This window comes from Triturus cristatus, chromosome 9 (assembly GCF_964204655.1).
Source record: "Triturus cristatus chromosome 9, aTriCri1.1, whole genome shotgun sequence".
In the NCBI taxonomy this organism is placed as follows: domain Eukaryota; kingdom Metazoa; phylum Chordata; class Amphibia; order Caudata; family Salamandridae; genus Triturus; species Triturus cristatus.
The window spans coordinates 1,009,593,959-1,009,620,829 of NC_140592.1; the positions used below are offsets into that span (position 1 = coordinate 1,009,593,959).

Consider the following 26,871-nt stretch of genomic DNA (forward strand, 5'->3'; position numbering starts at 1 on the left):
CCAGGAAATACAGTTGTGAAGCTATAGACGATTCATACAGCACAACGCCTATATTATGCAGCACAAAATTGGAGCTTTGCATCTATAGACTCATCATGGGCACCTTGAAACCAATCGGTCTTTGCTGACAAGAGATGATGTTTGCTAGCAGCAATGACATTTCCCTCTACAATGTCCTGCTGTAATGCATTCATACCTGTTTTGAGAGTGCTGATGTAGTCTGCAACAGCCGCTCTGATCTTCTTAGAACCCTCCTTCTTCATTACGGCAATGAGATTTGTGTCTGGCTGGTCTTTAACTAGTGTGACACGAATCTGTTACAAATGAGAACAAATGTTTAGCTGGTCTCCATGAAATTCCACTGAAAAGTGATGAATGTAAGCTATCAATTACACCCAACATTCCTAATAACCACCCATGTCACTCCATCTGTGTAGGTGCTTTAAATCAAGTAGTTGTTGTTCCGTGTATTTCACACCAATCAGTTTCCCAAAAACCCAAATCTAGGTGATACTTTACAATTGATTATTCCATTTGTCTGCTTTAAATTAAACTGAGAATACCTACATCAACTTCACTGGGATCGTTTTCATCCGACAGATTCGGAATCTCCACGTGCCCCTTGAATATCACACCAGACTTTGAGGTGCCTGCAAAAAGTAATGAACAACTGTGTTCATAATTGTGCTTAAACTAGCACCAGAAGTGTAGTTAGTAAAAGTTACTTTTTTTTTTTTTTAAAAACAGTCGGATTTACACTTAGGCATACAAGGTACTCTTTACGGTTTCTGTCAATGTTGAGCTGTCCAGGGGGACAGAAGAAAACTCTAACTTTGGAGGGCGGCGGTTCCTTGGGATGGTAGAGGTATTGTCCACTGCTTTGCCGAAAGAGTAAACTTCGTGCATCAAGCTCTTAATCGGGCCCTAAATCCTAATTAAAAGAATCTCCACTAAATTTAATAAAACTGTATAGCTTCTCAGTGCAAGAGTCCAAAGTACTTTGCAAGAGAGAAACATATTAATCTGATTAAACATTCATGCCTATATAACAAGCCTATTCACTGCTCAAATAGAGAATGTAGTGGCATACTTTCTCAACCTTTTTTAATGCTTTGATTTTTTTTTTTTATTAAGGTTTAGGTATTTAGTAAACATTGCAGCACAACAAAGTAAACCTAATCCAAATTACAAACTCTGTTTTGGATAAATAATTTATCAATGGAGTTCCAATTCTCGAAATAGTTCTCCGTTTGATTTAGAACATAATTTTTCATAAGATTACAAAATGCCAGAGTCCCCAAAGCTATTGCACCATGCCAGGAGGTGCTTTTTTCCAGGGGAGTGCAGTCGACTTCCTGGTTGCCCCAATCATTTTCCATGAAAGACCTCTGGCGCTATAGTTATATGCTCACAGCCACCATTAGTGGAGTGCAAAATTCACCTAATTTGCATAATTACGCAATGTTTTGGGAGAATTACGTGTAACTACTCAAAATGCAAAACCAGTATTTGCTGCATCATTTTATCAGAAAATACATCCTCAAAACCATTGTCACCATGAGGGCACATTTCATGAAAACAAAAAATAAAAATTAGAACGGCAAACAGCAGCCACTAGCGTTCTGTTAATGTTATTCCTGTGTACTTGCTCTACATTTTTACCAATGTCTCCTAACAGGCATAAACACGACATTTCGAGAGATTAAGCGGTTATAATGGAATTTTTGCTTGGGCCTCTTTACCATGTGGTAGACTCAGAAAAGCTAGGCCTGGGTCTTTGGGTATCTCATGTGCCACCGCTTCCGCAATGTCGCTGAAGACCTCTTTCCAATATGCTGGGAGGTTATTGCAGCTCCACTAGTCAATTTTGCATGAAACTCCCTCACTACCCTTTTTTGGGCGATCCTTAGGGACCGTTATAAGTCAGTGAGTTATCTGGTCTTGAGAGTCTATCACAGCTTCTACACCCTTCAACGTCCTTTCACTGCCAATCGGGTGTAATGCTGAGCTGTCAGGTAGCCCTATTGATGTTTCATTCATTTGATCAAAATCGGAGTGATACTTTTCAGTTTTTTACTTCTGGAAAGTCTCGGAGGTTAGATCATGGTATAGGAGGATTTGGACTCACAAATAAGATTTGGTCACATTGCAAAGCTTTATTCATAATTGCATCTAACTTTACTGTATGCCAATTTCACAGCAATAGCATTAGATTAGGTAACCGATTCATTATATTTCTGCACCTCTACGTGCTCTTGTGACAGTAATGTCAGAGTCTTGTGGTTGTTGCAGTATCTTCCTAAAGAGGTTCTCCAGGTATGTATAGTTATAATATATTTATGTGCCTCCCTTTATTATGAAAGCAGATGTTGTACCTCTTGGACCGATTTTACAGGTCTTTGCGCTCATCGTGCAACTGCCTGGTGTGTTCCTTCAAGTGTGCCATTTTGATGTGTGGAGGCTATCTTTTTGCTAGCTCAATGAGCAGAGTCTTGGCTTCTTGCATTAAAGCATTTAGAGATGCCCCACAATCTGGTGACATCAGGCAGTGTCAGCTCCCATCAGTCTACTTTGGTTTATGTGCATGATTTGAAAACTTTCGGATAATTTGCCCCACTAGTCTATGTTGGATTCTGTATCCGCTGTGAAACGTGCAAAGTAGCATGGTCATCTATAAATACTGCACCCTTTTCTGTTTCGATTCCACCTGCCCCCTACAGATTGCAATGTAAATGATTAACTCATTCCTGCCTGGAAATCATACTTCCAGCCCTGATCTGCCAATAATTCATTCCAGATTTTCATGAGACTTTTTTTGTGTAATAGGAGTTACCATCAGCAGATTAAGAGTTTGCCCAGTTCATTTTTCTGAGTACTTTTTCTTTTAACTCCCGATACTGGAAGTCAAACGAAGGTACCATCCTTTCCCAGATGCCCCAAGACCATATGTTAGTGGAGAGGTCTCTTGCCGATCTACTTTCCGGCTGTTGACCAAATCTTTTATTGTGATGTCATACTTCCACGGTTCTTATCAAGGGAGAGTATAGGATTTAAAACAAAATTATTTTGAAAATTGTACAATCCAATCAGAAGTTGCGAAATTCTGGTGGAGATACCTAGGCCTAGGGAAAATTCCATGACCATTGAGATAATTGTGTCCCTGGGTGCAGTTCCTAATTTAGGGGCGGATTACGATGGCAGACGGACTTCTGTCCGTCTGCCATTGTCCCGGGGATGGGGACCGCCCAACTACAAGGGCGGCGGTCCCACATATGCCATTACGATTCGGCCGCCATCACAGCGGTCACAAGTGCCATGTTTTCCATTGCAACGGGTGCTGCTGGCTGCAGCAACTGCCTCAATGGAAAAAATGCAGCTTTTGCTTCTCCCTGCACTACGTGGCCTGCCACATAGTGCAGGGAAATGTAGGGGGGCACCATAGACACCCCACAAGTGCAAAAACAAACTGCCCCTGCACTGGGGGTAGGGCCGCAATGAGCCCCCAAAGGCCACCCCTGCCAGACTTTCTATGATAGGTGAACCACCATGGAAAGGCTGGTGGAGAATCAGCATCGTAATCTGACCGGCTGCACCTGCTAGACACCGTCGGCATACATTACACGCTGAGCGCCTGCAACGCACTGGCGGGCTCATTGAGGCTATCGGATTGAAGTCCGACTGCCACGATACTGCCCACTATCCTAATATGGCGAGCGGGAAATGGCCACAAGATAGCGGTGAACCCGCCACCGCCATCCTGCCGGTGGCGGGTTCCCTGCGATCTTAATCAGCCCCTTAACTACAAATTTTAAAGTTAAATGATCGCTACCGGATAATGCAGGCTCTTGAAAATCCGTAATAAATAAAAAAAAAAAAAAAAAAGAGTGAACGTTTGATAGAATGAATATATATGTACATATACACACACATACATAGCCAGTTTGAAAACGACGAGATCTGAATAACTTCTGTGCTACTTTAGTTCGTCTTCATTTTTTAAAGTGTGCTGTGGGTATAGAATATGCTGTCAGTAGGTCCCCATAAAGGGCCCCTCCCTAAAGTGGCTTTAAACCATTATTGAACTATACCAGGATTCCAATAATGCCCTTAGAGAAAGGTAGAAAAAGTCTAAATCCCTTTGGAACAAAGTAAACTAGTCAGACTTTAGACTGTTCCCTTTCGGGGTGATGTACACATTTACAATTATCAGATTCACCAGCACTTCCTTATTCTTCTTACACAAATCAATTCTGCAAACATGCACACTAAGGGCCACATGTACAGCCGCTTTTTGTGGTTGCAAACGGCTGATTCACAGAATGCAAAAAGGCATTTTCACGTGTACAAAGCCCTACTTGCGATTCAATAACCTATTACCGAATCGCAAATTTGGTTTGCAATTTGGTATTAGGAAGGGGTGTGTTTATGGCGTCCCTTCCTAAAACAAAATCGCGGTGGTTTGTATGTGTGAATGTTTTTCGACCAAAGATACCTTTATTATTTCCTTGGCTACCTGTCCTTCAACAAACCCAACCTACTTTAGGTTGCTTTAAGAGATTACCTTTAGAGAGGTACAGAATTTAAAACGCCCAAGCAAATGTAATCTATTTAAGAGTCTCCCCTTCCCTCACTTTTCTTTATTAAAGCAAAACAGAGTACTAACTGGCCCTTCTGCTCTTTCTAGGCTGGGCAATGTGTGCGTTTAGTTGCATTACTAGAATAATCTAGGTTTGTTGCCATCACCTCTTCCTTCACAGGGCCTTGACGGAACTTTTTATTAGTTGTCAGATTTTCTACTTCGTGTAGTACAATACTGCTGGGTTAACCCCCGAGAGGCTCCCACAAGTACTACTAGAGTGGCGGGGACTAATCTTGCACTTCCTAGCTTTGATGAATTCCCATTGTTGTCATTTTCCGATGAACAAGCTATGCCCTTTTGTTGTAATACAGAACTGGTGCACTTTTCACACCCCTACTTTTTCCCCTTAGAAAACGTTTTAAAAAAATTGTTTAATCTCTTTTTATTAGGCAACGTAACAAAGAGCACAGCAATTCAGATCATCAATAACATACAATCAGATGAAATGTGTGTATAAATTCTTCTAAATATATTATTCCAGAAGTGATTCTTCATTCCAGTATCTCCTCCTCAATAGTTAATGGGCCTTGCAGTCTTACGTCACTGCGTTGTAGCTCCACAGTGGGAGACAGGCATATTTCACTCCTGTGTACATTTTTTGGGGCATCCTGTGTTTGAAAACATCCTTCTCCACAACCATGGCTCTATCCATATCTGCAACCCAATCTCCGATAGTTGGCATTTCACCCACACCCCATTTTTGTTTGATATTTCGCTTTGCAAGGGCCCATCCGAATGAAACCCACCATTTCTCAGTCTGGGTGACGTCTGTGGCCTCCCGTATGTTTAGCAGGCATAGTTTTGATAGCCGTCAATCCCCCCCCCCGCTGCTCTCCATTTGTTCTGCGACTACTTTCCAGTATGTTTGGGCGATTGGACACTCCCAGATTATGTGAAAGAAAGTTCCCTTCTGGTGGCACTGTCTGAGGCAATAAGGATCGGCCCTCCTACCCATCTTGACCAAAACTCCCGCAGCAAGATAAACGCGGTGCAGAATTTTGAGTCGGTCAAGCTGCAGTCCCATGGGAATGGCTATTTCCCTGGGGGAGACCGGAGCATCTCGCCAATCATCTTCCTCCAGCTCACCCAGATCCGCCTCCCAGAGCTGCCGCAACCGCGTTAAAAGATCTGGTCGGTTCTTAATCAATTTTTTATATGTTAGAGATATCGCCTTCAAGGTCATGAGGTCTAATATTAGCCTATCTTCTAGTGGGGAAGCCTCAGGAAGTGGACCAAAAATTTACATTTTTATCCTCCTCATCATCATTATTATTATTATTATTATAAGAGCATTCTTTTTAACTTTCTTTTTATATCCTCTACGTACCAACTGCTCTATTCGATAATATGAATTCTCCACTTTTCTTCAATAGCATAAGAACCTTAGAGATAAATGTAAGTGAGGTACCATCTCACTCTCTTGGATTTCTGCACTGCCTGACTCTTACTTATCCACCTTTGAGTCCTCCCCTTTGGACAGTCAGACAATGTATGGCATAAAAATGTTTATTGGCTTGAAGTTCCTCTAAAACACATTTTAGCATGACAATGCTTTTCGATTCCTAATTATCTAAAACCACGCATTCAAAAATTCAGTGCAAGGTCTACTGCATAAAAATTAAGACGTCCACGATGGAGGACCCGGCAGCAAAAGATGCTTCTACATTAGAGAAAAATAAAAGATGTTTTAAGACGTCCACGATGGAGGACCCGGCAGCAAAAGATGCTTCTACATTAGAGAAAAATAAAAGCTGTTTTAGCTGATTTAATGAGTGATTGCCTTCGGTATGATCAAAGCAAAAGCTATTTTCTGCCAGTGACTGCCGGATATACGGCACTCCTCCTCATGCCTGGTGACTCCCAAACCTACGAACGCCAGAGAAGACGGAAACTCCAATTTGGGGAGCTGAAACTTTGAGGCTGGAGTCTAGCAGTAGGAAAGTAAAGCCTACTTGTCCAGTGGACAACATAGAAATGAAGACTTGTTGTCCTTAAACTCAAGCAATAGGTCCTGTACATCTTGCTATAGGAATTCCACCCCACTGAATGTATGTAAAATACCAAGTAGGTAAACTGTTAAAAAGAAAACAAATGCTCTAAAAAGAAAAATTGAAATCAATACATGGCCTGCATCTCTCTCTATTTAAGGAATTCAGAGGACTACACACACAACAATATTAAGCAGGAAAGAGTCAAGAAATGTCACTATCTGAAATAAATAGGACTGGCAATCTTAAATTATTTGCAGGTGCGAAGAATATGCACTCTAGTCTCAGGCTCACTTTAACAAAAGCAAATAATTAGGTATCCAATCACTCCGATTGCTGATCTTATCCAGTGTTGAAATCTGGTCGAAATAGGCATAATAGGAATCAAATTTTAAAAAAAGCAGCAATTTTCTTGCTATCACGCAAATCACTGTAAAACTAAATAAACTAGGGATTCTGTTCATTAAAGCGTACATAAAGTACCTAAACTCCTCTCACTCGAAAGGTCACTGAACGGTGTAGGACAGAGTAAACATCATGAAAATGTGTGTGGGTAACAGAACGGACATGGCAAGCCACAACCCAATCAATGTGATCAGATAATGGAATATTAACAATCAGTTTCACTGTGCGGGATTTCAGCACTGAGGCGATAAGAAGGGGGTCAGATTCTAACCATAACATTTAAGGATGGAAACTGTGACTGCCCCTTTCTAAATGAATGGTATGCAGCCAACGGGTCATGGGAGAGCGCACCAGAGGGTAAATCTTTTCAAGCAAGTTGCTTCTCAAGCCATTAAGATCCAGATCTTTGAAAGATTACTAGACAAAATCAAATTAGTTTTCGTACTGATGGAAACTAAACCATCCTCAAAAAGAACAGGATTTTTATTTTGAAGACCAAAAAAATAGCTGGACTTCTTTGTCGGAGCAACCTTTTAGAATTTCATGAAATGCTAAAGGGCGTAATTGGTGCGACAGCATTATGCATATGAAACCAATATCGACTGGCACTGGCTTTCTTTTGCTTAATAAACTTTTTTAGAACTTTAGTTTTTTTTCTCTTCCATGCATGGAATATATAGGATTGCCATGCCTGCTGTCACGAAGCAGTGCTTCACAGATATCACAGTCATGAACAGAGTTGTTGTAGCAGTGGCTGGTGTTTTGTTAATAATATTGTTCTATACATTACCAGTCTGTTTACCTGGGAACTTAATGAATGAGGAGACCCAATTTTTTAAGGCAAAACCAGGAATGCAAAAAAAAAAAAAAAAAAAAAAAAAAAAAAACCGCACAAGTCAGCAGCACCAAAAAACAGGTTTCCTGGTAAAACTAGAAGGCTTTTTTCTCAAGATTACTCCAGCAGGAGTTGCCATTAGTGAAAAAATCTGGGGGGGAAACCACTGCTGTCTGTGTTTAATGTTAATTCAAAATGCCAAGGACAAAAAAACTTCAGTTGGTATAACAGTAAAAAAACAGTAATTAAGAAGAACCTGAATAAAGTGTGTGGCCTGATGTTCCTGGAGGGAAAAAAATTAAGATATGGTTAATTTGGTTCAAATATAAATCGAAAAGGATTTGGCTACTCCAACGCCAGATGGGAAGTAGACCCACAGTGCACAGGCACTATAATACTGTCAAAGTGTAAGCAAGTCTTATTTTCAAACAATGTGGTTTTGCACAAGGCTCAACTTTATTGGCGAGTTAAAAAAGAAAAAAAAAAAATCAAAGGTTATTCTTTTCACGTAAATCCTTTATTTTCACATGAGCTATACTTAATAGCCTTTCAAAACAGACAAAGTGAGATGCTGTGATTACAGTCGGGTGGGGTTTACAGTCTCAAGCTTTAACTCCCCCTGAAAAGGACCAAATACATTCCAAAATTAATTGGGGTGACTGCTAAACATGCCAATGTTTTTGAAAATATGAAGTGTAGCTCCTCTGGAACTCAAGTGGGTAGACCCCTTTCAATTGAAAGAAAGGCACACCCACAGCGGATGAATTGACCATTATCATTAGATCAAAAAGAGCGTTATAGTTATTGAATATAAATTGAAGCAGAATGTGAAAGCACATTGAGGAGAACCTGAATCAGACAATAGAGAAGAGGACTCAGGGAGACGGATGTCTCAAGAAAAAATAAAAAGCCTGCTGTGAATTTGGAGAGTTTCCATGGTTTGGAGATTAAGCATGAGCCAGTGTTGAGATAGTATATTATTCTGTGAGTCAATCTCAGCAGGAATCTTACTGGCTGGTACGAAGAAAGTGTTCAATGCCATCGAGTTAAATCTCAGTAAGTTAGATTGGGCAGAATTATTACTCTTGCTTTAAAGCATCAGATCGAGGGCACGGATTAAGCTGAGGGCCAAATAAAATACTGGAGAGGGCAGATGGCATGATGAGTAACAATTGTTTGATTTCGGTTTGCATGATAAAGACAAATGTTTGTGGCGTGGTCGAATGAACAGAAAGTAATTCAAATAAGTTGCTCAAAATTTATATAAAGCTCAACACACAAAGAGAAGACAAGGTAAGAAGTCCTGCACCAGTCAAAGTAACTTATCTAGGCTATATTTCCTATCATGGGATTGTTGCACCGGGCCAGGGACATGCCTTCCATATGCCCCAGAAAAGTGACAAACAAAATCACTTTAGCAAATTAGACAAAGATTGGCCCAGCACTCAAGTAAGTGAAAATATAAGTAATGATTATTAATAAACCGCATTCACAATACAAAAGAGAACAATCCGTCACAATCTTCCCATTCAAAAAAAGGCACTTGTAAATTTTGATTGTAGGTACAACATTTTTTTATTCTTTATTGAAATGCAAATTTCTTAAAATTCATGATCGCCGGCGCGTTTCGTCCGCATGAGGATTCCATGTTTAGAAATAATCTCCACCTTAGGGGCGATATAGAGATTAAAAAGGGTGGGGCTTAGTATAGAGCGCTATGGGACCCCTTGAGCAAGCGCCCTACTCTTGGAATAGTGAGATCGCTGAGCCACCTGAAACTTGTAACAAGCATTTACAATGCAAAGGTCTCGGCATTGTTAAAGTTAGAGCTGTTGGCATTGCTCATGACATTATTCTTGTTTATGTTTTTGTTTTTAAAACAATTAAAGAAACGGCATTGTTATTTACAATGTCAATAACTTAATCACTCTCCAATGCGAGACCTATTGCATTTGCACCCACACACAGAGCCACACACACAAAGCCACCCACATACAGAGCCACTCACATAGAGCAACCCACACACAAATAGAGCCACCCACAGAGCCACCTACACACACAGAGATACCCACACACAGACAGAGCCACCACACACAGAGCCTCCCACACACACACACAGAGCCTCCCACACACACAGAGCCTCCCACACACACAGAGCCTCCCACACACACACACACACACAGAGCCTCCCCCACACACACACAGCCAAACTCAGAGCCAGCAAATTCCGCCAAATCCGCCCACCCCTAGTTCAAGTGACAAAGTGTACACTGACATTTTTAAGCACATCCATAGTGAGTATACTGACATGCTATACATAATAAGAACATAGATCTTGTAAATTACCAAATACTTCATTTTCTTCTTGCATGATGTTGGTCACAAACCCAGCAGCATATACATGCCAGATGATGTATGTACCTAAAATATGACTGAAATGTGTAAATGTGCAGTAATTGTCTCGATTGATGCTAGGAGCAACCAGCGTTTAAGTTTTAAATGTAAAAAAAATGCCATTGCCCGAAACGTTTCCTGTCTGTTGGCGTCAGGCCCTTCCCGTCCAACCCCGGGCAGTGTGAACCAGAGGCGCAACTAGAGCCAAATTTCGGGGGGAGGGGGGGGGGGGGGGGGTGGCTGAGCAAAAATTTCTGGGGGGGCTGAACTTTAAGCAATAGGCAGAGTGGAGCTGCAGGGGCTCTTAGAAGGGGTGAAACAACAGCAAGGCCTCATTAACATGCAAATGGTCTTTTAAAGACCTGTGAAGTGCTCGGGTGCGGCTGCTTTTTTGCCCAGGAAGGTGTCTCATCCCGGGCTGCCACACACGACATGGGGGGGCTGAAGCCCTTTGAGTCCAATGGGTGTTGCGCGCCTGGTGTGAACATAAACATACACCTGGCAGAAGGTACTGGAGCGCGGTGCTTCCTGTCTCGCAGCCTACTACCGCCGGTGTAGTGCAAACTCGGCTTCAGGCCGCGTGTGTCACAGCCTCGCTTTGAGGCCAAGCACAGGTCAGACCACGGGAGCTTCCGAAGCGCGCGCCACGCTGTCCACGGGAAGTGGGCCTGGCTTCTGACTGAACTGTACAAACCGAATCTGTGAGCGGCAAAGATTGGGCGAGAGTCCTGGACCCTTTGGAAACGTGCAGCTGGCATCCGCCGCAACCATTGAAACACATGAAACTGCATCAACAAACAGGAAATATTGTGCAGTTCTCCACCACCACTTAAGCCTAGTGCTGACAGTTATGCATACTCCGTATTGACACCTTATAGCCAGTCCTGACTTTGTAACCAGCTGACCCTATTTCCCACATTAAGAAGAACAACGAAACTTCACTAAATGCAATTTTTTCATCTTTGGACTTGAAAAGCTTTACTGGTTGAAGGTGTTGCACAAGGTGGGGGCAGCTGGCAGGTAAAAAGCAGGCAAGCACAGCAGTCTGCGGAGACTGCTCTGAGGTGAAAAGGTGCGTACATGGGTATGAGCTTAGCCTCCTCGAACCTGCCTTGTTCACTGCCTTTCTCCGAGGCAGAGCAGAGCAGAAATGCCTCGGAGAAAGGCAGCCTCCTTTTCGGATTCGGGGGCGTGTTTTGCTGTTGTCTCCTCCCTGAGACTTTTCGCAAAAAACACGCCCCCCGATCCGAAAAGGACGGGGCATGATTGGAGTGACGGGACCTCTTCTCCAATGGCTGGCCAGCATTTACGAGGCCAGCCAATGGAGAACAGGGCAGAAGAGGGGCGGGTTCAAGCCCCTCTTCTCCCAAGTCATTAAATCTCCGGTCTCCCAAGTCATTAAATCTCCGGACTTCCGGTCTGCCGACCGGATGGTCCCGAGACCTAAAAAGGACCTCAGCTATTCAAGTGCTAGTTTATCCAGCCTGCCTATCCTGAGGCGCTGTAGGAGTAGTGGATGGGCTACAGTGTCGAATGAGGCACGGAGGTCCAAGAGGACTGGCCCTCGTCTTCCTGTTTGCGAATCAATTCAGTTGACAGGAGCAATGCTGATTCAGTCGAGTAAGTTGCTCGAAAAGCCGATTGTGTAGGATGCAATAGTCTGTGCTGGTTAATGTGGTCCGTCAGTTGTATATTGACCACTTTTTCGGCTATTTTCGCAAAATATGGCAGGAGTGCGACTGGTCGAAGGTTCTCAAGTTGACTCTCACTCACATTTGGCTTTTTTTTTTTTTTAAATGGGGAGGACATTCGCTTCTTTCCATTTTTTTGGGGACCACTCCCGACTCCGAAGAGAGTTCAAGGAGGTGACTAATATAAGGTACTAAGATATCTAGCCTGTCTCCTAGAACTTTAGGAGTAGTGGGGTCCCTAGGGGAGCCGGATTTTATACTTGAGGCTATGCCTTTGAGGTCGTCACAGGAGGGGAGCTCAAATCTGGAGAGGCAATCTGCCTCGTCCATGATGGCCCTCCCCTCACTATCGGAACTCCCATTACGTGCCTCATTCGGGAAGGTAGTGTAAATTCTTGCAACCTTCTCTGTTAGTTCAGGTTATTCATTTAATTATTTCATTAAATTATTGTACTCTCTGAAAATATGAAAGACTGAGTGCATAACATTTGTTATCTCTCCTAGCTATACTATATTAAATTGTATTTTGGGGTTGTGGATATCTGACCCATGGAGATGGGCAACATGTACATTATCAAATTGCAATTATTTGGATAGCAATGTACATTAGGCCATGGCTATCTATGTTGGTACTCTACTGGCCATGAACTGCACCACAAGCAACATTTCTGAAGCATGAATTTGTAAGCAAAATCAAGAATAAATTGCAGCATGTTATATTCTAGCACCTGAACACAAAGTGAAAACGATCTCAAACCTTACATAGGACATGGTAGTTAATGACCTCTCAGGTATTCATGGGTAGACCCTATTTTAATATCTATTTGATCGATCTAATGTCATTCCTAAACCATATTTTGCCAGGACTGATTTCCTTACTTCCTTTCTAATCAGGTCAAGAGGATGTTAAAGCTGTAATGATGCCCCTGTAGTGTATATAATGGTTCTCATTACAAAGAAAAAAAAATCACCAATCCAGAAAAACGTAAACGTCCTTAGGCACATCGACACATACGTGTGTACTAATGTCATTAACTTCATGCTAACCTACACAAACTAAATAATGAACATACTCTTCACCAATCTTACACAAACACCAACAATTAATGGCATAATCTTCTAAGCTCAAGATTAATGGAAATCAAACTTTTGAATGTGTTGTAAAGCAATGGAAATCATGGTTAACACTATACAAAAGCAAACAACTTTAAACTGGCTGTATGGAGCACAACTTCTTGGATTTTCTAATGGCTAAGCAACGATCACAGTCTTTTCCCAACCCTCCTACTTTCCTCCAGCAAAAATGATGTTGCCACCCCCCGTGCATACTTACCTTTCCAATCAAGTTTAATATTCCACTCATAGAAAAAGATGAGTTTGCCCTTGCGATTGTTGATTGAGGCTTCACCTTCGACTTTACTCACTTCAGTCACCTCACACACCCCCTCCTCATTTTCCACCCTCACTGCCATCAGCAACGTTTTCAGTTTGTCTGTAGACCAGCTGGATGCATCGCGCTCCGTCCTGTCATAGAAGAAGTAGGAAGGTCACACATTCTGCACAAGAATTAATAACATACAATTGCTCACAACAATGAAAGCGAGTGTGCACCATAGCTAAAAGAACAGGCTCCCTATTAAGACCAACCAGCCCAAATAAAAAGGCTTCCTTCAGTTCCAATAAACAACTTAATTTTAAAAAGTTGCTTACCTTCTGTAACAAACTTTTTGGTGGACGTTCTACCTACACATTTCTCACCACTGAATATATAAGGCATGGGTCTGGATCTATAAACATGTTTCAAGAATCCAGTAAGGGGTGCAGGCTTCATGTCAACATTGAAGGTGGCATCATGATAACATCACCAGAGCCATGTAGGTCCGTTTGTATCTCCCTCTACCCCCCCCCCCCCCCCCCCGAGACGTAGATGAGAGAAACATCTTTACAAACAGGTGCAGTGCAACAGACTAAGGCCCATATGTATGAAACTATTTAACATTTCTTAATAGACTAAATCGCTATTTCGAGCAGTTAAGAAATGCTAGATAGCCTTACCTTATGTACAAAAGATAGAAGAAATGCGGTCATAAAATGCGATTTCTACCCAGTAGAAATCGCATTTTGCGATTCCTAACTTGGGAAATCGCAAGTAGGAAATTCTTTTTTGCAATTTCTAAACTAAACATAGCCTTTCCCAAATGCAAAATGTGCATTAAGGAAATGCTATTACCCTCGAATCCAATCCAATGGTAGCTAGGTGCAATTTTAAAAAATGCACTCAGCATGCATTTTTCCAGTGCCATAGAGTGCGCTCTTGCCCGAGAGCATGGAGCACTTTAGACAAAGCACCATTCTTTTTTTTCTCACATTTAAAGGGGCGTGGGTGAGAGCCTTAGGCAAGAATGTTTTACAGCTTCAAGTTTGTGATTTCCTAATAAGGATTGCAACTCCATAGGAATAGCTCCCATGAAATCGCAAATTAAGTACATTTCAATTTGCAATTCTTGAATAGCAATTTCTTAGGGAATTTCGTACTTATGGGCCCGAATTGGCACCGTTTTGTAGGCATACGAAGATTATTGATCCAAGAAAGGTTACCCCTAAGGTGGTGGGCCTGAAGGAAAACAAGCATTTGCAATGCAATAGGTCTCGCATTTACGAGGGTTTCAGCAATTGGCATTGTAAATGACAATGCATTTTATTTATGTTTTGGTTTTTAAAACAGATAAAAGGCATTGTCATTTACAATGCCAACAGCTTAAACTCTCGCAAATGCTAGACCTATTGCATTGCAAATGCTTGCTATTTTAAAGCTGTAGGTACATAGAAGCAACTAGGAAAATCGATTTGGGGTTTGACCAGAGGATGAGCCAGCTGATTGCGTGGACATTTTACTGCAGAACTTTCAATCAACAAGCTAAAAAGACCATCCAACATTGAGAAGTAAAAAAAACTTTTTTATGGAGTGGTGCATTTCTAACACTCACTGAAAATAGGCAATGTAGAATGTAGATGTGCTTGATGTATGTGGACGGATTTGAAATATATCGTGACATTTATTGAATGACTCCATTAACCATAAGAGTCAGCGCAGCATTTCACGTATGGAGAGGAGAAAAATAATCTGATCTAATTAAATAACTGTACTCATTCATTAAAACTTCGCTTGCAAAGAGACAAGTCCGTTTGTTGGTTGGGATGCAAGGCGGCAAGGTGTTTCATTTAATTTTAACGCTCGCTGCTGCAACGTGCAGTGGTTTGCAAGTAAAATACATAACAGAGCATGGCTTTTCTTTCAAGCTCTTTTCGACTTCATTTATATCCCTTTATGCCTCCTCAAATACAAACATGCTAAACTATGCTGTTACCATATCTCTGTTTGGAAACTGCCGGAGAAAAGAAGAAATTAAGTTTCCCGGTGGTTTAAAATGTGCGTTTGTCAGACGTATTTACACACGGGCGTGATGTCAGAAAGTTAGTATTCATGGGTGTGCAGACCACAGTGTGTCGCAGAGTGTGAATTTATGCATATTTAATCTGGGGGACGCCTTTCTTTTAGGGATATCTAGTCATTCATTTCCAGCAGAGTAGTGACTTCAGAACAAGACTATGTTTATCATCGGCAACTTCTTTGTTACTTTAAAAAAAATGGCTCAGATAGCATTTGTTTTCCCAACTTTGCCTGGGGACTTTACACTACACTTGCGTCGAACTGGATAAAGGAACTACCCTTAATTGATTTGAAACGGAGTCTAAGCAACTCAAACACGTCATATGTATGTGAGAAGCTACTGACTGTTCCATGTTAAAGTTATCTCCTTTTGTTTCAGTGAGGGGGGTCTAAGGTCGTTGCAAAGATGTTTTGGGTGGACTGAATAAAAATCTGTTTGAAATGTTCCAAGGAATAAAAAAAAAGTTACAGGACTGCAGCGAGAACCCCGTCGTCTGCTCTGCAAATTGCCTGCTATTAGATGAACGGATCAAACACGAGAGCTTAATGACAAAATGGTTACAGCAGAACGGGAGGAGGGGTTAACATGGCAAGCAGCGACGGGTGGTGGTGTGCGTAGGACACCCAACGGGGAGATTAAACAAAGCACGACACGAGCTGTACTGAAAAGACGCCCTAATGGTAAAACGCCATACAAATGGTTGCAATCTGTAATATTTACAAGTGCAGATTACATTAGGTTGCCATTGTGAAACAAGCAGGAAGTGGGATAAGGGAGGGGGTGGCAAATGGTGTGCACTTTCGCGGCCGCTTTGATGTTCTCAGTGGCCGCGCGGCTCACTGAGAACATCAAAGCGGCCGCGAAATGATCAGACAGGCTGCCAAATGGTGCGCGCGCCCGGCGCACATGCACTGTAGTTGGCGGCCTGAATGCACTCGTTTGCACTTCCAAATCCCCCGTTTACACAAGCTCTCGCGAGAGCAGCGCTAAAGCGCTGGCTCAGGCGAGACCTAATAAAAATGAGGAAATCCTGCAGGACTGAGTGGGCGAAGTGTCCACCCTCCCCCAGATTCAAAATAATCCTTATTTAGGTCTCGCCTAGCATGCTCTGCTCTAGGAGATGACCTTTAAAAATCGGCCATCTCCTTTCCACGCACACTCGTGCTTGTGGTGGCATCCACCATGTGGGAGCGAGCAGCTGCGCGCGCACTAATTGAAAACAAATGGCCCGAGCGCCGCTGCCACAAGGAGGATGCAAGAACAAGCACGAATGCTTGAAAAGGTTAGTGCTTTAGGGGGAACATGCTTGCGCTTTCACTTTCGTTCGTGGCCGCGCTTATATTTCCTGCACCCAACAGAGGTATCAGGGAACCTTTGCCTGGTGTAAAGCGTTATGCAAGAAACCAACATGACATACATATATTGTAAGTGCTCGACATAGTAAAGCTCTATTGCAGCTCAGTTTAATTAGGCGTCATTTTCTCGCTCCCGAAATGCTGTAGATGGACTTTCGCGGCCCAGGGGCCGCGCTGGTTTCACTTTTGTTGGTAAAAGCGCCCCATGTGGCGCTCTCGCGTTAATGGCGGCCACGCCCCTTTATTCAGACGAGCCGTGTCTAAGGAAAACCACATGGCCGCCATTAAAGTGAAAGCGCTGCACGGGGCTACTACTCTATCTTTAATCAGCGAGACAGAGCATGTACCCAGCCCCTGCAGCCTTTTGAAGTCTTCTGTTACTCGACGATGCTGGTGGTACTTTCACTTTTAGTTAGTCTCTTCCCCCTTCACATTTATCAATTCATGCCGTAGCATTCATTTGATGAAAAAAATGCGGCGTGAAAATGTCACTTTTAGCGCTTACAGTTACTACCACTGACGAGGCGTATTAACATGGCTGAGGGGGGCATTGGTGGTTTCTGAGCAGTGTCACCTACTGGCTGCTGCCCTCTAGGCTCCGTCCCAGGCTCGCCATATCTCGCTCCAGCCACCTCTTCTCTTCCAGGGTGGCCTAGTCCCTCAGCAGGTCCTGGTAAGAAGCCTTGCTTCTTGCAGGCTGAACTTCAGCCTCGGCCTTTTCCTTCCTCAGGGTCTCCAGCTCCCACTGCAGCTCCGGCGGGGCAGCTGCCCCCTGCACTCGCTCTAGCAGCCGCTCCGTGAGAGCCAAACGGGTGCTGAGGACCCCCAGCTCGGCCCTCTGCGCTCTCTGCTCCAGCTCCTGCACAGAGAGTCCGCCTTGGCCCTGGTCAGGGCAGCTGGCCTCATGCGGGTTGGGCACGATGTAGGTGCAGTGCCCGATACTGCGGTCGTTGGCATGGCGGAGGTGCACGTGCCGGCCAGAGCCGGCCATGCCAAGCAGGTCTAGAGCAGCAGGGTCAACAAGATACAGAGCAGAGGCATACTGGGGTACAGAGGAGACTGGTCGAGGATGGCCCAGATTGTAAGCGCCTCTCTGCACTGTAACTGTGCCCTTGTGTACGTGTGATGTAGTGTGCACAGGTGTTCCTATGTGCAAGTGAAATACCGTGTGTGCCCCTAAATTAGTGTTCCTATGTAAGCGAGTAGCTAATTCTGTCTTTAAGCCCAGCGTGTCTAAGTATCTAGTGTTGTTTGTAAATGTGCTCCTGTATAACAGTGCCCCTATGTGCCCCTGCGAAAGAGCCTTTCTATTGAGGTTTACGAGTGCTTCTACGTTTGCGCGCCTGTGAGTGTGCTCCTATGGAACGGTCTGTTGAAGTCCCCTTGAGCTTATGTGTCCGCGCAGGTGTTCTCTTTAGGAGTTGCGCCCTTGTAAGAGTGCTCCTGTGTAAGTTGCGTTTATGCTACAGCTCCCGTGTATCCACCTAGGCGTGCTTGTTAGCTGGTGCGCTCCAGTATAAGAGTGTTCCTACATAAATGTCTGTGAAGCTCCCGTGTGTTCCTATGTTACTGCGTGGGTGTGATTATTAGCAGTTGCGCTTACGGAAGTGTGCTCCTGTGTGAGGGTGTTCGTGTGAGTCAAGTGGCTGTTGATTCTCTTGTGTGTTCTTAAGTGGTTGCGGAATTGCCCTTGTGTAAGAGTTCTCCTGTGCAAGAGTATTCCTATGTAAATGTCTATGTAGTTCCCGTGTGCTTCTGAGCAGGGGCGCACGTTAATCGTTGCGCTGTGGTTTTGGGGCTGGTGAGCGGCCCCTGGGTGCAGCGAAGGATGCTCGCCTGCCTGGCAAGGGGCAGCTTACAGGTCATCCTGCAAGAAGGCTTCACCGAGGTAAGAGGTGCTTTTCCTGTGAATGACTGTTTGTACAGCACCATATATGTCCTCACCCCACAGTCGACCTGCCTTCAGGCAGGCATGCAGCGTGAATACATCCTACAAAGACTTCAGACAGAAACGTTTTTTACCAAGTTGTGCCTCACTTACTCATACCATATTATGGCATGCTGTACTTTTTTATTATATTGCTGTGCATTGTCGTACTATGCTACTGTACGCTAAAATGTGATAGGTTATGCTAGGCCACTTTGTGTTATGTAATGTTAATCTATACTCAGTCAGGCAGTGCCAAGCTATACCATGCTATAATTTTCATAGACCGGGTTAACGTAGGATAGTTGGTTACCTTAATTTACAATAACTTTACTTATTGTTTATTATATTGCAATGCATTGTCGTACTATGCTACTATATGCTAAAATGTGATAAAATGTGATGTTATCCTAGGCCACTTTGTGTTATAGAATGTTAATCTATGCACAGTCAGGCAGGGCCAAGCTATACCATGCAATACTTTTCCTAAACTGGGTTAATTTAGGATAGTTTGTTACATTAATTCACAATAACAACTTATTTTGGGGTATCCTAGTTTACCTCAGGTTAGGTTAAGTTATCGTGTGTTATTTTATATAGGTTAGTATATTTTAGTTAATCTTATTTTACTGTATTTTAGGTTCTGTTAGCTTAGTTTAACTCATGTTAATTTACTTTGGATTAGATTATGTTATGTTGCTTTAGGTTACTTTATCCTTAAGTTTAGGGTAGGTTTGGTTTCCTTAGGTTAACTTAGCTATGGCTAGGTTAGCTTAGATTACTTTAAGTAGATTTACTTTAAGGTAGTTTACGTAAATTAATCTGGATTGTTTTGCATAAATTAGCATGGGTCAACTCTTGCATCCTTGGGCCCGTCACCTCCTGCATCCTTGGGCCCTATCCTTGGGCCCCTCACCTTCCGCATCCTTGGGCTCCCGCACCCATGGGCCCCTCGCCTCCCGCACCCATGGGCCCCTCACGCCCTTGGGCCCCTCGCCTCCCGCACCCTTGGGCCCCTCGCCTCCCGCACCCTTGAGGGTGTGGTTGAGGCTTACAGTTGTCATAGATGCTGGCAGGGCACAAATCAGAAAACAAGCATTGGCATAGCCAATAGGTCTGGCCTTTGGGACATTATAAGTGTTTAGCCATGCAGCAGTTGATGTTGCACCAAGGATATTGTGCTGCATAATTAAATAAATACTCATAAGATCCCAAAGGCGAGACCTATTGGCTATGCCAATGCTTGTTTTTAGCTCTCGCGTGGCATTGCAGAGCCCTGTCCGCGGGATATTTAGTAAGAGAGGACTTTCGGAAGAGGGCTTTATGCCCCGTCCCTTTATTTCCATTGGCTGGCGTCACTGCTTCTGCTAAACTGTGGCCTGCCATTGAAAATGAGGGTTTTCTGTGGACGCCCTTGCTCCCCGAGCCGGACTGGCTCGCCTGGTTTGTGTCTGTCTTGAAGACATTTCTTATCTGCTTGTTTATTTAACAAGCTGATAAGAAATGTCTTCACGAGAGCCGTGAAGGAGCATGCTCCAGGCGTCCTGCAACCACGCTGGCTTCACGCCTGGAGCATGCGCCAGTCAGCTCTCTCATTGGTCTGTCGGCGTCACTGAAACAGATGCCACGGATCTCAGACAGAGAAGGGGGGGGGCGGGGGGGGGGGGGGGGGGGAGGGGGTGTAAACCACGTCTTCACAAGCTGTCCCTAATCCAGAAGGCCCCACTGGTATTTTGCTGCCAATTCAAGAACTAGGTGGCACCCATGTACATAGCTGCAGTGTCAATACTCCTCAGTGATGGCCAATCAAGCCCGCTGTGTTTATCCTACTGGAGCCAAAAGAAATACGCACCCACCCAGGACTCGTTAGTCCTTGCCTGGAACACCTTCAATTCCAGTACGCAACCTCTGAAATCCATATGTATTCTGACATGCAGCAACTTCCGCTTTTCTGGAGGTTAAAGGGTCTCACGCATAGCAGCTCGAGCGCGGCACGCGACCCTCACCCCACCGCGATCCTCACTTGCTGGGCCGCCTGCTATTAATGGGCCACTTCTTCGCTCTCAGTCCTCACTTTGGTTTGGTCCAGCTCGCGACGTCCCCGGTGTATGCAGCCGCCAGGGAGCTGAGGTGAACCCTCCCGTTCCCTATTAAAATACGACATTAAAGGTGAACTTGGCGCGCCCATACTCTCAGGTTCAGACGCCCCGCCCCTGGCAGCTGCACCGCGCTCTCTCGTTTTGCCTGCTACAGTCCGGGCTGCGCTCTAATTTTGGCTCTTTAGGAGTTAGCGAAACTGTGGGGAAATACTTCTGGCGTGAGATGGGACAGGTACGCCTCCCGTGTAATTTAGCTGCTAGATGATATATCTCCTGTCTTACGCGATAGCAAGGCGAGACCTAAACATGATCGTGGCAGACCAATACAAAGGGACGATTGGTAGACTCCTGGAAAGACCACTGGCATGTCAGGCTGCAGAATGGCGGCTGAGAGGACTGGGGAAGATGTACTAACGTGTCAGGTAGCAAACAGCTCCTCCTGAAAAGCGGATAAGACTGGGCATCAGTGGCGTTACATGTCAGACAGTATACAAATGATTCTGGAGGCTGGTGGAGCTGAGGCAGATTCCTTGACCTGGCAGATGTCTTTAAGGGAAATGGCTGGTTAGAGCCAACAACATACCAGCCAGCAGGTCAGTTCCACCTCAAGCCACCAGTTAGTGGAAGTCCAGCAGGAGTTAATCAGAGCTGCATGTAGCTGACCGCCCCCCCATCTCTGGCCCTACCTCCTACCCTCCAGTGCTTATATTGTAAAACAATTAATGTCAGGGCTCTCGTCAGGAGGCCACCGCATCTTGCACCACACATTGCCTGTCATGCTGCCAACAATAATAACAACAACGAACCGTCATACTCCTGCAAGTGTGAAAATTTGGTCTATTAAAGGCCCCGAAATCTTTAAGAATGGCTTGGGCTGCAGCTAATAGCCATTTTCTATGTATATTGCATTAATAATTAACGGTTGTGGTCATCTCTAAATTAGAAAGACAGCGCCACCATGTGGCAGACTGTCATAAGCACCGGTGTTGACAATTAAGTGACAGTTCCGAGCAACGGAAACCACCAGGTCAAATTAAGCACTGCCACCCTCCTTCCTATCTGTCCACAGCCCTTATTGCTACAGCTTTTCCTCACACTCTTCACCCCCAAAGGAATTTGTAAACCAATACATTCTTGTAAAAAGCCTGGGGTTGCAGAGCATTCAACACACAAAATAGTCAAAACAACGGATGATGGCTCTTGTTAGCATTCAAGCCCGTTATTCTTCGCCAGCTGTTCCACTCTACACAAACCTGCCATATACAAACCAGTATGGACTCTTCTCATTGCAACAGTCTGTATCGACCTGCCAGGCGAGGGTCCTTTCAGAAGAGACTTGAGGCAACCCCATACTGGTTTCATCCTGATTAGTCGTCATTAATGAAGTATAGTTTGGTTCCAGTTGCACAACAGGCTAGGGAACCACCTCGGGGCATAATCTTGACCACTTCGGTATGATATCAAATGCACAAAAAGGTGATCAGACGAATGCTTGTGAACAGCCTAAACCACTAGCAATCACCTGGGGTGGAATGTATCGACATGGTTCTAGGTGGATTGCTCGTAATCAACAAGAAAGAAAAAACACTGCCTGAAAGAACTTTTAAAAAAATGCTATGCGTCATGGACACAATACAAAAACAGCAATGTCACATGCCCCCAGGATATGCAGTACAGTGTGCTAAAGGTCAAGGGGGCCAGGCATACTGCAGGGCACTAACAAACTTAAACTATATTTTTAGAAAACAATTATATCAAATTTATTGTAGCAATCCTTAAGATAGCAAAAAACATAATACATACACATATGATAAATATTATTTTTCCAATGCAGTCAAGAAAATCCCAGGCGCAATACTCATACTAAAACCCACTCATACTCTCAAACAAATTCATTGGCACATACATAAAAATTACACATGTTCTACAGTCTCAACAAAACTCCATGAATCTACCCCCACAGAGTCTAATAATATATTGACTATCCAGAACCACAATATGCTATGAGGTTTAATTGTAGTAACATCCAATCACCCTATCATCATATCTTTTCATTGGGTGGGGCAAAGTTGTTAAGAGAAAAAATCTTGAAGTTTCAATAGGTGTCAAAACTAAATAGTCTTGGAGGAGACAAAGGCCAGCGGGCTCCCGCGCCGACACGCATTTCGGTGTCCGATCCAAATTGGTGGGTATCACCTTCTTCATGGTACGGTATGATTGGATGGCAGGGAAAACAAGCATTGAAAATGCAATAGGTCTCGCCTTTGATTAAGTTAAAGCCATTTGCTTTGCTAATGGTATTGTATAGCAAAGCAAATGGCTTTAACTTAATGAAAGGCGAGACCTATTGCATTTTCAATGCTAGTTTTAAAATGTGTGGAGGGATGCACATTTCGCCACTTTGCAAATGTCCACCTCCGGCACACCTCTACACAAGGTAGTAGTGGAAGACTTTCTGGTGGAATGGGCCCCGATTGCCCCAGGCCGTTCTTTCTTTGCTGGTGAGTAACAATCCTTGTGCACAGTATAATCCAGTAGGAAAAGGGTTCTCTTTTCAATGACCGTGCTTTACTTCTTGCCAGTGTACCCGACAAAGAGCTGATCGTCCGATATAATCACTTTCGTACAGATATTGTAATAGCTTACCACCGGCCTAAGGCACAGCCTATGCAACGACGACTCCTCCTTGGTGGGGTGGGGCTTTGGATAGAAGGTGGGAAATTGTCCCTAATGAGATGTAGTAACCAACTTAAGTAAGAATGGCATTTTAGTTTGCAGTATGAGCTTGTCTGGAAAGAAGCATATAAAGGTGGACGAACACTCAGGGCATGTAGCTCGCTAATACAAGGAGCAGAGGTAACTGCAACCAAAAATATCAAATTCAAAGTAAGTTACCTCAACTGGCATCTATACAGGGGCTCCAACCAGCACTCATTGAGAATGTCAACACTAAATGCAGGTCCCATGGAGGCATTCCAAATGGAACTAGTGGAAACTAATTTATCAAACCCTTAAAAACGTGTCAACCACTGGGGACTTGAACAAGGATCTTTGGCCCTGGAGAGAGAACGAAAAGGGCTGACAAACCCCTAATATATAATTCTTGATTATGCCAACTGCACAACTTTGTCGACTCTCAGACAAAGTGAACTGTGTGTGGGAAGTTAGCCGAGGTCACTTTCCCAAGTTCAATGTGCCTGCCTGTACACCTGGCTATAAATGTATTCCATCTCCCAGAATAACCCGACTAAGTAGAGGGGCAACACGATAATAGGATCACGCTGGCCACCCTCCAGTGGAAGCTTCAGGAACTCCGATTGCTCAGCCCAATCTCCATGTCTGACAGTGTAATGCTTTGAGAGTGGGGTGCTGTACCTGGCCCCATTTGGGAGAGCAGGACCACTCTTAACGGGAGAAAAACAAGAGGACACAGGGATATGTGCTGGAGGTCTGTGTACCACACTCTGCTTGTCAAGTTTGGATAGATGAAAATGCTGGGGGCTCGGTCCAAGCGAATTTTCTTTAGAACCTAAGGAGCCAAAAGGTATGGGAGGAAATGTTAAGTGGAAACTTCCACTTCAACTGAAACACTTCCCCCAAGGATCCCTGAGAAGGATGGTAGAGGGCACGGAAGTTCAGGCAAATGATGCGGATTCAAGTTGCAAACAAGCATTTGCAATGCAATAGGTCTCGCATTTGCGAGAGTTAGAGCTAGTGGCGTTGTAAATGACAATGTTTTTCACCCAATCCAAACCCATGTGTTTTGGTTTGGATTGGAATTATGTGGGTTGTATTGGAATTGCTATCTGTGGAATTATGTGGGGTGGAATTTTGTGTTGTGGAGTATATTTGTGTACTGTAATTGTGAGGCATGGTGAATAGATAGGGGTGAGAGCAGTATGGTATAGACATAAAGATAGAGAAGGATGTAGCCATTGTAAACAAAATAAAACATTTAAATATAAAACCATATTGCCTCTCAAAAAAAATGTGTTAATATAATAATATTTTATCACATGCCAGGCACTGTTAAAAAAGAAGAAATTATTAGATAATATACACTAAACAAAATGTGCTGTTTTTTTCCACATAATTCACCTTTTATCAAGACCTAAATTATTGAAACACTCCCACCCTTTTGTTTTCTTAAACATAAATACATATGGCTTGCAATGTGAAACAAATAAGTTATCTTGGGAACGAGACACCAATCTCTGAGTCAGTAGGAAGAACCACAGCCGGGGAATTTTTGGCAATTCACGGATTGGTGAGACAATGTTAAAGAAAGCACATATGCTAGTGCTAGCACTGATAGCGATTTTAACAGTTATGCTAATGGGCTCTTTTATAGCTTAGCTAAGTAACAGCTCAAATCACAGACGCTTCACTGACCTGCCCAGGGTCACACATGGCATCAGCAGGGCTCCACCCTGCCCTACTGACGACGGGTGCACACCGTGCTCATGTTCATGCCGTCAACTCAACACTCTTGATAGAGAATATTACAGATAACGGGGCACCGTGGAAATAAATAATTCCTAGACCTTGAAACGCAGCACTATTGGTTGTGTTAGCTCTTGTGACATGCCAAGTGTTGTGTTTGTGCTGCTGTCAGAACCTCATAGAAAGGAGGATGCAAGGCCCGATATGAACTGCCCCTTTGCGTGCTCCGAGACTGTAGGTTTAATTTGGTTTCCGTGTTTATCCTGGGTCATTTTCCTCAGTGCCGTAATTTGTAAATTCAGTTGTTTGCTAATTAAGTTGCAGCATTTTCATTAGGAAAGCAAAATTACATGTATCAAAATGTAGGCATTCTAAAGCCAGTCGTCCTGGTAATCCTATGTGAGTATTACTTTATTAGAAGAATACACCTAAATAACAGAAGCACGGAGCAAAACAAATGTTGCCCAAACATGATAGCTATATGCCTGCTATGAGCTGTCACTACAGCGAAGGGCTTCAGATACCTGTGCTCTCCATTCAGACGCATCATGCACATTCTTAAAAATTGCTTAGAGGCGAATCAGTTACAGGCATGCATTATACATACGAACTCATGCTAAAAGGACCCAATATTTCTAAATGAATGTATGGAATATTATAAAACACCATGGTTAGTACAAGAAACATTTTAATTGGCTTTTTTCATCCTGTCCTTTAAAAGTAGAAAAGATAGTGCGACCAACGTTTCTTTTCATTAAGAGTAATTTTACAGCCATGTCTACGCATTTCCGTCCTTGAGTCGTTGCAAATAATAACGAAATTGCACTAAATACTGTCAACTTTGAAAAGAAGGGAGGCACTCTAACTCCCTCAAGGATTCATGAAGGCGCTTAGACACCTTGCATCGTGGTACGAAGCACTAGACAGATAACGTCAATGAAGCTAAACATAGGTCAATACCGGAATTATTTTGAGAGCATGACATACAAAGACGTGCACTGTGGCGCCAACTTTTCAGACACACATCGTAGAGCTGACGCTGAATTGCATTGATGACAAACGTGCCGCCGTTTCCAGCTGTTCATTTCAACCCCTGTGAAGGGCAGTGACCCCTGCTGCCAGGCTAGGTCCTCGTCGGTGTGGCTGCCCCACCCACGGGCATCCCCTTGAAGGAAAGACACCGGGGGGGCTGTTAGTAAGAGACACGTATACAGTACATTAGCTGCATTAGTGTAACTTACTGTTCCAGACGTGAGGTCGGTATGTCAGGAATAAGCTCTCCCCGGTCTCAGTGCTTCCTTTTGCAGTGGGACCCCAGTGTCCGAGTTGCTGGGGCAAGGGTGGCGTGAGGTACCCCGTATGTGAGCTCAGTCCAAAAAATCTACATCTGTTTCAAAACAAAAGCGATCTTGAAAGGCCCTGCATCTCTTTCGTCAACAGCACATCTTTAACAAGACGGAAGAGCTGGTGTGTCAAGGCAGACACTGAACTATTCGGCAGAAACGGGTATTTTAATTTCCGTGAAAATGATCAATGGACAGAAACTCATCTCTTCTTTCTATTTACACAGACATCAGGCAGCGCCAAGTCTCGCTTTCGTAATCTGATTCCACATGGGCTACGCTGGCAAAATGTAATTTAAA

The 26,871-nt window shown here is 43.8% G+C and overlaps 1 protein-coding gene across 2 annotated transcripts in view; it reads right to left on the reverse strand.

Moving 5' to 3' along the window:
* AHSA1 (activator of HSP90 ATPase activity 1) overlaps positions 1-26,871 on the reverse strand; it is a 128,037-nt gene that overhangs the window by 94,044 nt on the left and 7,122 nt on the right. For both annotated transcript variants that reach the window (XM_085626642.1, XM_085626641.1), the window contains exons 2-4: positions 13,286-13,476; positions 568-650; positions 197-314 (exon numbers count right to left, since the gene is read on the reverse strand). In XM_085626642.1, coding sequence (XP_085482768.1) covers positions 197-314; positions 568-650; positions 13,286-13,476 — 392 coding nt within the window. The remainder of the gene's footprint in view (positions 1-196; positions 315-567; positions 651-13,285; positions 13,477-26,871) is intronic.